Source organism: Theropithecus gelada, chromosome 16 (assembly GCF_003255815.1).
Source record: "Theropithecus gelada isolate Dixy chromosome 16, Tgel_1.0, whole genome shotgun sequence".
In the NCBI taxonomy this organism is placed as follows: Eukaryota; Metazoa; Chordata; class Mammalia; order Primates; family Cercopithecidae; genus Theropithecus; species Theropithecus gelada.
In genome coordinates, this window is record NC_037684.1 from 14071538 (window position 1) to 14084866 (window position 13329).

General features: G+C 38.2%; 1 protein-coding gene across 3 annotated transcripts in view; it reads right to left on the reverse strand.

The window, feature by feature from the left end:
• CLTC (clathrin heavy chain) overlaps positions 1 to 13329 on the reverse strand; it is a 75945-nt gene that overhangs the window by 32306 nt on the left and 30310 nt on the right. For all 3 annotated transcript variants that reach the window (XM_025363340.1, XM_025363341.1, XM_025363342.1), the window contains 4 exons: positions 10746 to 10859; positions 6971 to 7144; positions 2328 to 2525; positions 1347 to 1547 (listed from right to left, as the gene is read on the reverse strand). In XM_025363340.1, coding sequence (XP_025219125.1) covers positions 1347 to 1547; positions 2328 to 2525; positions 6971 to 7144; positions 10746 to 10859 — 687 coding nt within the window. The remainder of the gene's footprint in view (positions 1 to 1346; positions 1548 to 2327; positions 2526 to 6970; positions 7145 to 10745; positions 10860 to 13329) is intronic.

A 13329-nucleotide genomic window follows, 5' to 3' on the forward strand; every position in this document is an offset into this window, starting at 1 on the left:
TTAACTCAGTTACCTTGGCTGTTCTCATCCTCCCTTATCTTCTTAAAAAATGGTGTGTATTTATTTAATAGGGTCTCTCTGTGTTGCCTAGGCTGGTGTCAAACTCCTTGCATCAAGTGATCCTTGTGATCCTTTTGCCTCGGCCTCCCAAAGTAGTGGGATTACAGGTGTGAGCCACCGAACTCAGCCCTGCCTTATCTTAATCAATTAGGATGGACTTCAGATACTCGCTAGTGTGGCTGTTCTTCATCAGAGACTCCTGTCCAAGCATCCCAAATCTGATAAACTATTCTCTAGTATCTTACAAGATTGCCAGAAACTGGATCAAGAAACAAGGACTTAGAATTAATAATATAAAAACAGTACTAATATATACTAATGCTCAAAGAATAACAACATTAAATATTATTCACTATTCAGAGTGCTTTAAACAATACTACTTCAGTTCTTGACAATGGCAATTCCATACTACAACTTTGAGGAGAAAGGTTTTTTTATATGGTGGTGTGAAAGGAATTAACACTAATGGACAGCTAAAACTTGTCTGTTATCTTAGAAACAAAAAACGCCCTTTGGCTGTTTCTCAGTCACTATTCCACATTAGGAATAATGTGCTCAGGAAAACGTACTACCATTATATGCTCTCTGTAGAGAGAAATGAGTAAGTACTGAGTGAATATAAAAGGCATTGAAAAGACCTACAGTAAAGAAAGCTAGTTAACATTTAGAAAAGGTTCATATTTAAATAAATTTCAAGAAACCAAGTTAAATATTTTTCCATGTAACACCAACTAACATTCTGTGAAATCACTGGGAAACAGTATCTCATTGCTAATTAGACAGCCATCCTATCTTATTAAGATCCAACTTTTTTTTTTTTTTTTTTTTAAGACTGAGTCTCATTCTATAGCCCCGGCTACAGTGCAGTGAAGCAATCTCAGCTCACTGCAACCTCCACCTCCCGGGTTCAAGTGATTCTCCTGCCTCAGCCTCCCGAGTAGCTGGGATTACAGGTGCTGCCACCACGTCCGGCCAATTTTTGTATTTTTAGTAAAGACGGGGTTTCTCCATGGTGGTAAGGCTGGTCTCAAACTCCCAACCTCAGGTGATCCGCCTGCCTCGGCCTCCCAAAGCGCTGGTATTACAGGCGTGAGCCACCACGCCCAGTGAAAAAATAAATATATTTTCAAAAGGAAATAAGTGAACCCATCTTATGCAATGTATGTTTTTGTTCTGTTTCTACCAGCAGTAATGGAGACATTTTGGTGCAGCCTAAATGATTTTAACTTGCTAATATCATATTTAATGCAATCAAAGCAAGATTATGTCAACACAATTTAAAGTACCTTATCTTCTTTTAACCATTTCTCCAAAAGCTGTTTTCGCCCTTGCTGAAGTACAGGCCTACAAAGCTCTAAGGATTCGTATTTGTTGAGCTGTCCCTGGTCCAAAAGGATACCAAAGTACTGAAGTAGAGGAGAAGTTTGACCTGGCTGGGCTGGGACACTCTGGAACCGACGGATAGTGTCTGGAGTACGAAGAATACCCTTTAAGAAGAAGAAATGTTAAACACACTTCAAAAGTGATCCAAACATCACACTAATCACCCCACAGAGATCAATCTCTTAGGTCAATCTTAAAGGAATGAATCCATCTATTAATATGAAGTTTCAAACCTTCTCCATCTAGAGTAAATATTTAGTCACTATCTTTCATACTCCTGGTTCAATGTTATAAGATTATCCAGAATCAAAAATAGATCAACTTAAATTACAATGTCAATGTGTAAGAGAATAGTTATAATCATAACATAGTTATATCTAGGTATTATCCCAAGTTCATATTAAATTAAGTACAAATTTCATAATGAATATTGGTCAGGAATATAAGGTGTTAATTCAGTCCACCATAAACCAACCTCAAAAGTGATAATAAATTCAGCCTAATTTTGACAGCTCTACCCACCAAAAAATTGGACAGTATTTATTTCATGTCCAACTTATGGAAATAAAATCAGTAACCATCATCTATGAGGTCAAATAGTATTACACCTAAATAACTAAACATTATTACATCTATGTAAATCAAAAGCTTGCTAGAACTACATATCCTTCTAACAATCTGGGTTTTAAAAAACTAATCAAATCCAGAGAAAATTAACCAAATCTAGAGGCACTGACAAGGAATTCTACTAAAGGAAAATGTAACCCAAATGTAATCTAAAAACAGTTTCTCTCTAGAAAGCTGGTTCCTTTTCTAGCAATATGAGAAACAGAATATTAACAATGAATTAATGTCATGACAACTTCATTTTCATAACGCTTTACCTTTGGTGCATTAGCAGCCACCTTTGCTGCCTCTGAGTAATTTCCCTGGGCAAAAAGAGCATTAAATTTCCGGGCAAAGAGTTCTTCAGCACCGGCTAAGTTGTTACGTACAGCCATTCTCAGAGCCAAATCAGGATTTTGTAGAACATTGGTGATGTAAGGAATTATGTTTTCTTCTTCCACACACACTGACAGAACCTGCAATTTAAAGAATAAAATATAGCTGCAATGTGTTCATTTTGATACAAATGATACCAAGTCTATTTAGAACAGGTTAATACTGAGTCACAAAGGTAATGAAATTGTGACAGCTGTTTTCTTGCTGCCATTAAAAAATAATAAAAGAAAGGAAGGAAGGAAGACAAGGAGAAAAAAAATTAAGGAGATTTGAAAACAAGTATCACAGGGTGCTAGGCCATTATGTGGTTCCTAAAATATGGCTATTCTATAATCTAAATAACTTCTTTCTTCATTGTCCAAACTAACTGCTTTGATACCATCTATTCATTCTTAACATAGTCAGTATCAAAGATTAACATTCCCACTTAATTGAGCTCTGAAAGACAACTCCACATAATTTAAAACTTCCTGAGGACATCAATCTTGATAACCTACAGAAAATGACATTGAAGAAGCTATGATATCTAAATGACATTTAAGGTTCACTTGCAAGTTGTTTAAGGTATATTCTTTCTAATTTTAGGATTTTTTTACAAGAACTTTACAGTAATTTTTGTTAATTACATTTTCATTCCTAGAGACCAGATTATATACTCAATGAAGGGAGGGACCACTGAATCCTCAAGCAGCTAACATAATGCAAGGAATATGGTAGGTGCTTGAAAAACAGGCCAGGTACAGGGGCTCACGCCTGTAATCCCAGCACTTTGGGAGGCCGAGGCAGGTGGATCACAAGGTCAGGAGTTTAAGACCAGCCTGGCCAACATGGTGAAACCCCACCTCTACTAATAAAAATACAAAAAATAGCCGGGCGTGGTGGCATGCGCCTGTAGTCCCACCTACTAGGGAGGCTGAGGCAGGAGAATCACTTGAACCTAGGAGGCGGAGGTTTCAGTAAGTCAAGATGGCGCCACTGTACTCCAGCCTGGGCAACAGAGGGAGTCTCAAAATAAATAAATAAATAAAAATAATAATATCAGTAAAGGCCAATTTCTAATTGCTTGTTTGCAAAAGTTACCTACCCTCAAACTTCCTTAACACTCAATGCCGCAGAATACTTTCTGGCTTGCCCCAAAAGCTGAACGACTGTCAACTGCCACAGAGAAAGGGAGTCCTTCTCTACCCATCCATCCCTTTCCCCAGTGCAGAACTAGTCATATGCCCTAGCTTATAAACTACTCATATTACCCATAACAGCACTTCTCAACCTAATATAATTGTATAATTGTTTCTCAGTCACTGTTCACATGAGGAAAAGGGGCTTCTCTTTGTTTAACTGTATTACTAGCAATATGCAATTAGTGTAGCATAAAACACATTTAATTTGTTGAATAAATGAATATAGGAAATGGCTGTCCCCAAATCAATAAGAATTGAAAAATACTTGAGAACTCAGTGAACCAAATAGATAGGTAACAGTCTGCCCTGCCTATTCTACTACTCCTTTCAGGAAAAATTAAGAAATTTTAACCTCCAAGATTTTATTTCTATAGGTCCGACCTCCATCCTCAAGGCTTATTTAAAAGAAGTAATAATTACTTTCTTTATAGTTATTTGCATTTCTGAGCCCCAACCTTAACTTAAATCTTACCTCCTATAAAGAATGAGAAAGATAAACAGAAAATCCAGTTCCAATTACATTTTCTGAAGCTTCCTATTGATTGCTGCCTTAGGTTTCCCCAAATACTGAATCCACAGTTTCATCCTTATCATAAAGACTGTTTTAGCAGATTTCTAGCAACCAGTACTTAATAAGATCTCCTACAGGGAACAGAAAAGGTTCCAGGTTCCAGTGTCTTCTAAAGTACTCAGTTCTATCAAATTCAGAATTTAAGTCAGATGTTGACTATAACATCACTTTACTTGATTTTGCTTTTTCAACCGATAGAAGCCACATACTCATCCCTTCAGGGAATATGCCAAGTTAGTACACTTTAGCGAAGACTAAAAGAAAGCCCTAATGTTACTGTAAATACCTCTTTACTCAAAGTAGCTGGCACATAAAATTTGGGAGGAAGGGAAAGTAACAATCAACAAGTTCCCAGAATTAGAGTTATGAACACCAAGAATGTATCATGAAATTGTTTAAGGTACTTTAGGTTAAGCATTATCTTAAAACAGCACAACAGCAGAAACAAAAAGGGGCCAGGCGTGGTGGCTCATGCCTGTAATCCTAGCACTTTGGGAGGCCAAGGCAGGAGCATCGCTTGAGCCCAGGAGTTCAAGACCAGCCTGGGCAACATAGCAAGACCCTGTCTCTCTCTCTCTCTCTCTTTTTTTGAGACAAAGTCTTGCTTTTTGAGACGGAGTCTTGCTCTGTCGCCCAGGCTGGAGTACAGTGGCACGATCTTGGCTCACAGCAACCTCTGCCTCCTGGCTTCAAGCAATTCTCCTGTCTCAGTCTCCCAAGTAGCTGGGACTACATGTACCTTCCACCACGCCCGGCTAATTTTTTTTCGTACTTAAAGAGACAGGTTTCACCATATTGGTCAGGCTCGTCTCAAACTCCTGACCCCAGGTGATCCACCCATCTTGGCCTCCCAAAGTACTGGGATTACAGGCGTGAGATACTGTGCCCAGCCCGTCTTTTTTTTTTTTTTTTTTTTTTAATTAAGAATTTTTTTAAAAAAAGGTCCCTGGCTTCACAACTTCATGATTATTAAATTATCACTAATCTAATTCACCAAAAAAGGCCAATATATTCTTGATTTTCCTTTTTAATTTCTTTTTTGAGACAGAGTCTTGCTCTGTCGTCCAGGCTGGAGTACAGTGGCATGATCTTGGCTCATTTTTTGTAACCTCTGCCTCCCAAGTAGCTAGGATTACAGATATGCACCATCATAGCCAGTTAAGTTTTTGTATTTTAGTAGAGACGGGTTTTCACCATGTTGGCCAGGCTGGTCTCGAACTCCTGAGCTCAGGCAATCTGCCCACGTCGCCCTCCCAAAGGGCTGGGATTACAGGTGTGAGCCACTGCGCCTAGCCTTATTCTTGATTTTTCTAAGAGAGAGACTCACAACTAAATACTTGAAAGCTACTGAATTTTTAAAACTGCTTTTGTCCCAGACACTGACTGGTGCTAGAAATATAATTTACTAAAGACAATCCGTTTTTCTAATGAAGAATAGTGACTGTGACAGCTAAGCAGGCAATTTTAGTAAGTATGTTAAGTGTTATGAGAAGAAAGCCGTAAATTAAGTTCTAGGAGTACAGAGCAGAAGCACCTAACCAGGTCTGGAGTTAAGGTGGGGCATGGGTAGGTAGGGATGGACTCCCTTTCCCTAGAGGGACTGTCTCTTCATATACGTAACATTTTTCAAAAATTAACTGAATGAAGGAGAAACAAAACCCATCTACTTCCTTTGCTTATTATCTGGGAAAAATACTAATTTGGAAGAAAACGAGTAAAAGGCAAGACCAAAAGGCAAGACCAGTAACAGTATTAAGTTTTAAAATTTTTAGCCACTTTTCAGAAAATTAAGATACCTCCTGGTGAAATATTCTTATTCATATTAAAATAGGCCGTGTGCTGTGACTCACGCCTGTAATCCCAGCACTTTGGTAGGCCGAGGCGGGTGGATCACAAGGTCAGGAGTTTGAGACCCGCCTGGCCAACATGGTGAAACCCCGTCTCCACTCAAAATACAGAAATTAGCTGGGTGCGGTGACTCACACCTGTAATCGTAGTTACTCGGAAGGCTGAGGCAGGAGAATTGCTTAACCCCGGGAAGTGGAGGTTGTAGTGAGCTGAGATCATGCCACTGCACTCTAACCTGGGTGACAGAGCGAGACTCCGTCTCAAGACAAAAAAAAAAAAAAAAAAAGAAATTATGATGACAGAGAAAGAACTGCTTGCTAGATGGTATTAACAGGTTTTTCAAAAATGACAAATTTAGAATGGATAATATTTTTCCTACCAAATTGATTAACTTTCCAGGCATCCCACAAGAGGTATTGAAACATATCACCTTCTAACATGTAATAGTAATGCTTAATTAAAGAGCTAGGAAAAGGGATGTAGGTAGAATTCTTTTCCCTGTAGTTGATAATCGCTCTGCCTTGGAGAGATAACAGAAAACTACTTAAAAAGAATAGTCTGTCAAATATGACCCTAAATTGTTTTTTTCCATGGATAATCACTTCTTTTGACAGTAATGAATCTATACAGTCCAAGATGGCTATAAACCAGTTTCTCTGAAACAGGATTAAAGACACACTTTGTATTCATACACATCTCTATTTTTAGGTATATATTATTTTCCTTTTGTATCAGCTTACATCATGCTTTGATATATATTATTTTCTAATATCCAAAGTTACCATTTACTTTTTGGGAAAAAACTAACAGTAATGTGTTTATTTTCTATTTTATTATTTTTGGGAGTAATTTCTCAAAAGTACAGGATTGTTCCCAACTCATCAGGTTATCTTATTTTATTGCTTAAGTTTCAAGGTTTCCTTACTTGTCCCTTTCTGTTTACTCCAATTATTCCAGCTGTGGCTTCATGAGGTGCAGTAACAAAAATCGTTTCTCCACTGATTCTATTCATGTAGATGCAGGTACCAGTCTCAAGATCATAGAGGTGGATATAACCATACTTGGTTATCAAGAATACCACATCATGCTTTTCACTGATCTATAGAAAGAAAATCAACACTTCAGTGAAATAATGAATCTATAAACAGAAAATAAAAACATTCAGTCTAATTCCATTTCAGAGATGGTAGAATTCTAGAACAAGAGGATTATTTGAAAAATTATAAGCTAATATTTAAAGTTTCCTTCATTTTTATAGCACATTTAAATATGGATATTCCAAGCTCTTATATAACACAAGAATATGAATGAAACTGATAAAAGGAAAGACAATTCAAAACTTAGGATAGCACAGTTTATGTATTACAGGCATACCTCATTTTACCGCACTTTGCAATGCAGATGAATCTTTACGAATGGAAGGTTTATGGCAACCCTGCATCGAGCAAGCCTATGGGCACTATTTTCCAACAGCATGTGCTCTCTTCGGTGTCTCTGTGTCACGTTTTCATTAATTCTCACAATATTTCAAACCTTTTCATTATTATATCTGTTATGTTGATCTGTGACCAGTGATCTTTGATGTTACTATTGTAATTATTTTAGGGTGCGATGAATCGCACCCACATAAGACAGCAAACTTAACCGATAAATATTGTGTGTGTTCTGACTGCTCCAGCAACCAGCTGTTCTCCCATTTCTTTCTCTTTCCTTGGGCCTCCCTATTCCGAGACACAACAATAATGAAATTAGGCCAATTAATAACCCTACAATTGCCTCTACATGTTCTACATCTCATTTTAAATCAAAAGCTAGAAGTAATTTTAAGTTCAGTGAGAAAGACACGTCCAAAGCCAAGACAGGCTGAATGGTGGGCTTTTTGACCCAGCCAAGTTGTGAATACAAAGCAAAAGTTCTTGAAGGAAATTAAAAGTGCTACTGCAGTGAACACATGAATGATAAGAAAACCTAACAGCTTTTCTTGCTGATATGGAGAAAGCGCACTGGTGCAGTGGCTTACAAATGTAATCCTAGTCTCATTTTCTCACATCTAAGAAAACGACCACAGACAAAGTCAAACTCTAGTACTTGCCACATTGAGGTAATGTTTTGCAGGCCAAAGAGAAATAAAACGATTCTACTTTTGAATTTATGTAACTATATATATGAGCAGTTTTTTTTTCTCTTTTAAAATGTTATAGGCCAGGTGCAGTGGCTCATGCCTGTAATCCTAGCACTTTGGGAGGCCAAGGTGGGTGGACTGCCTGAGCTCAGGAGTTTGAGACCAGCCTGGGCAACACAGTGAAATTCCGTCTCTACTAAAATACAAAAGAAATTAGCTAGGCATGGCAGCATGCACCTGTAGTCCCAGCTACCGGGGAGGCTGAAACAGGAGAACTGCTTGACCCTGGAGGCGGAGGTTGCAGTGAGCCGAGATGGTGCCACTGCACTCCAGCCTGGGCACAGAGTGAGACTCCGTCTCAAAAAAAAAAAAAGGAAAAAGAAAAAGAAAAGAAGAGAAGAGGAGGAAAGGAAGGGAAAGGGAAAGGGAAAGGAACGAAAAAAGGCCAGGCGCGGTGGCTCAGGCCTGTAATCCCGCGCACTTCGGGAGGCTGAGGCAGGCGGATCACGAGGTCAGGAGATTGACACCATCCTGGCTAACACAGTGAAACCCCGTATTTTGTATTTTGAAAAAATACAAAAAAATTAGCCGGGCATGGTGGTGGGCGCCTGTAGTCCCAGCTACTCATGAGGCTGAGGCAGGAGAATGGCATGAACCCAGGAGGTGGAGCTTGCAGTGAGCCGAGATCCTGCCACTGCACTCCAGCCTGGGCAACAGAAGGAGACTCCGTCTCAAAAAAAAAAAAAAAAAAAAAAATTCTAACCAGCTACAGCATTCTCTTAAGCCAAAACCTAATCTAGTGTAAGGCCCTAACTTTCCTCAATTCTGTGAAGGCTCAGAGAGGTGAGAAAACAACAGAAGAAAAATTTGAAGGTAGCAGAAGTTGATTCGTGAGGTTTAAGCAAATAAACTATCTGTACAATATAAAAGTGTAAGGTGAAAACCGAGTACTGATGTAGAAGCTGCAGCAAGTTATATGGAAGATCTAGCAAAGATCATTGAAGGCGGTCACACTAAACAACAGATTTTCTCTACAGAGAAGTCAATGCCTGGCTTTAATGGACAGGCTGACTCTCTTATTAAGAACTAATGACGCTGGTGACTTTAAGTTGAAGCCAATGCTCATCTGCTATTCCAAAAATCCTAGGACCTTCAAGAATTATGCTAAATCTACTTTGCCTATGCTATAGAAATGGAACAGCAAAGCCCTGATGACAGCACATCTGTTTACAGCATGGTTTACTAAATATTTTATGCCTGCTGTTCAGACCTACTGCTCAGAAAAAAAAAGATTCCTTTCAAAATATTACTGCTCATCGACAATGCACATAGTCATCCAAGAGCTCTGATGGAGATATACAAGGAGATTAATATTGCTTTCATGTCTGCTAAGACAGCATCCATTCTGAAGCCTATGAATCAAAGAAGCAATTTTGACTTACAAGTCTTCTTATTTAAGAAATATATTTCATAAGACCACAGCTGCCCTGGATAGTGATTCGTCTGATGGATCTGGGCAAAGTAAATTTAAGTGAATCTGGAAAGGATTCACCACAGTACTTTTAAGTAATGGTGAATCTGGAAAGGATTCATCATTCTAGATGTCATTAACAACATTCATGATTCATGGGAGGAAGTCAAAATATCAACATTATAAGGAGTTTGGAAGAGGCTGATTCCAACCTTCATGGATGATTGAGGGGTTCAAGACTTCAGTGCAGCACATACAGGCAGATGTGGTAGAAATAGCAAGAAAACCAGAATTAGAAATAGAGCCTAAAAATGTGACTGAATTACTGTATCTCCTAGTAAAGGAGCTGTTTCTTAAGGATGAGCAAAGAAAAGTGGTTTCTTGAGATAAAATCTACTGCTGGTGAAGGTGCTGTGAACATTGCTGAATGACAACAAAGCATTAAGATTATTACAGAAACTTAGCTAGTAAAGCACTGGCAGGGTTTGAAAGAACTGACTCCAATTTTGAAAGAAGATCTACTGTGGGTAAAATGCTATCAAACAGCATTGCATAGAGAAATCTTTTGTGAAAGAGTCAACTGATGCAGCAAACTTCTCTGCTGTCTTATTTTAAGAAACTGCCACAGCCACCTCAACCACTCTGATTATTCAGCAGTCACTGACACTGAGACAAGACTTTCCACAAGCAAAAAGATTAAAACTCACTAAAGGCTCAAATAATCATTAACATTTTTTAGCAATAAAGTATTTTTAAATTACAGTATGTATACGGTTTTTCTAGAGATATGCTATTTCACACTTTACAGTAGACTATAGCATAGTGTAAGTGTAACTTTGATCTGCAATGGGAAACCAAATAATTCTTACGACTCACTTTGTTGTGGTATTTAATTTATTGTGGTCGTCTGGAACCAAACCTCATAATATGCCCAAGGTAGGCCTGTACATGAAAGGCCAAGGTATTATTCTACAAAGCTTCATTAATAAACTTTGTAAGAGTATTCTTTTAAGCATCACTTAAATTATATCTACCATGAATAGTCTTTGGGTTAATTTCTTTTAAGAGGAGAGATTTTTAAAAAGTTATTTATTTTGCTTAAAATACCTGCATTGCAACAGGAAAATCATTTTGTGCTTCTGGAGGAAAGAAAACATCCACTGCCTTCTTTGGAAAGGGCTGGTTCCCTGTAGGTGGTGTGCCAACTTCAATAATATGTAACTGTTCAAAAGAAAATCAAAATGTATATAAACCTACACATTAGCAGTTGATCACAGAAGCTTTATATGTAGCCCCCAAATGGAAACAACCAACATGTTCTACAGAAGATCAATGTTAAATGGTTTTGGTTACATCCATACCATGGAATACTTGGTAATAAAAAGGAACAAACTTTCATGAACATTATGGTGAGTAAAAAAAAGAAGCCAATCTTAAAAGGTCACATACTGTATGATTCCATTTATGTAACATTCCTAGTGTGACAACATTATAGAGATGGAGAATAAATTAGTGGTTGCCAGGAGCTAGGGATGGTGTGAGAGAGGGGGAGTGGGTGGGACTCTACAGTCATAAGGGAAATCACTGTGGTGATAAAACAGTTATCTACTCATGATAAAATGACACAGAATCATACAATTGTACCAATGTCAATTTCCTGGTTTTTCTACTGTACTACAGCTGTGTAAGATGTAGCCATCGGGAGAAACTGGATAAAGAACACAGGGGACTGCTCTGTACTGTCTTTGCAGCTTCCTATAATCTGTATTATTTTAAGATAAATACATTTTTTAAAGTCAGCTGATACTCAGGAGGCTGAGGCAGGAGAATCGCTTGAACCCGGGAGGCGGAGGTTGCAGGAAGCCGGGATTGTGCCACTGCATTCCAGCCTGGGCAACACAGCAAGACTCCATCTCAAAAAAAAAAGTCAGCTGAATATCTGAAATAATCATACCTCAAATAATCTACCTGAAATAAATGGTATAGAAGGGTAATACATTACCTACAAAGGTATTTTTCTCCTAGCTTTCAATTTTAATTTAGTATTTCCAAATAGAAATGTAAGTTGTTTAATTCTTCTCTACCTATACATATACACTAAAACAGAAGGAATGTATATACCTAATTTGAGTTGTCTCTCTAATCACAAACATCCCATAAACTAAATGAGAACATTTTGGTTTAAAATATCCAATGCTGCACGTAAGCCAGGCAAGAGAAAAGTAAATAATCTCAATGAAAAAGTACTATATATTTTCCTTAGTCATGTCAGAAATGAACTCAGACAAAAAATAATTCAGTATCCAAGACACATACCATATGAATGTTATAGGGTCTCATCATCCTTCATTAGGATGACTAGCCACACTGAAAAAAATTGGTATCTTCCTTCAAAAGCCGTGGCAGACAGGATAGCACCATGTAATAAATAACAGGCTCAATAACCTATAAACAGGTTTCTAGATACTGTTCAAAATGACATTGAAACTTTTTTCTAGTAGAACTTTTCAATAAATATCCTGGCCTTATGTTTTAAGGATAATATCTAATTTCTAAAACTATGTGTTTTTTTCTGTTTAAATTCCATCAATTCAGATCTAAATATCAGTGCTTTCTACCCTTGTCACATTGAGGTATTGGCAGCATTATTCCTCAATTCAGGGGCTATGTGAAATTTTAAGCAGAATTGTATCTCATTACTTACTATTTCCTCTCTCCTGACAGGCTACAGATGATCATATTTAAGCAATCTCTATTTCAATTTTTAAAAACTGCTTACTTACCAAGAAAAAGAGACACATGTCCTAACGAAAGTGAAGTTCAAATTTTTTGGTCTGCCTAGAATCTAAACCCTCTTCCTGATGGGACAACAAGAGGGAAGATACTCTTTACAAGTTTTGTTGGTGGTAGAACCAGCCTTCTGTTTTAGGAGCACCAAACACCAAATAATTATTTCCAAACCTCTCAGACGTAAGATGTGGGCATCTGATCTTGCCTATAACTGGACTTCGAACAGGGAGCTAGGAACACAAAGGTATTGGGATTTCAGAGATTCTACTCTGGTAGTGGAAATGGCAGTCAAATCGAATTTCCAAGCATCCAGCAATGCAATCATGGATCCAGAAGTGTCCTCAGAGTTCCATGGAATAGTTGTTGGCTGAGACCCTGACCACTGCTAATTTTCCATTATTTCTCCTCATTTCCTAGTCTTGGTTTTACAGCCTCTCTAGCTGTTGTAAACTATCCAATATCCTTCACTAAATAGACCATTGCTCCAATCAACCAGACCTTGTTTCTATTACCTGCAACTAAGTCTAATACACAAAGTACTACAATTTGTCCAGGTGATTGCAATGTGTAGCCACCGCTGAAAACCACTAACTTATGGCAATGTTATTCAACTATAGTCTACATTACCTCTATATCAAGCCATATAGGGTATTTAAAATGCAGATTATACTAGGAGACCAAGGTGGGAGGATCACTTGGACCCAGAGGTTTGAGACCAGCCTGGGCAATATAGTGAGACCCTGTCTCTACAAAAACACCAAATTTAGCCAGGCATGGTGGCACGTGCCTGTAGTCCCAGCTACTTGGGAGGCTGAGACAGAGGTATCACTTGAGCCCAGAAGGTCGAGGCTGCAGTGAGCCCATGACTGCGCTACTGCACTCCAGCCTAGGCAGCAGAGTG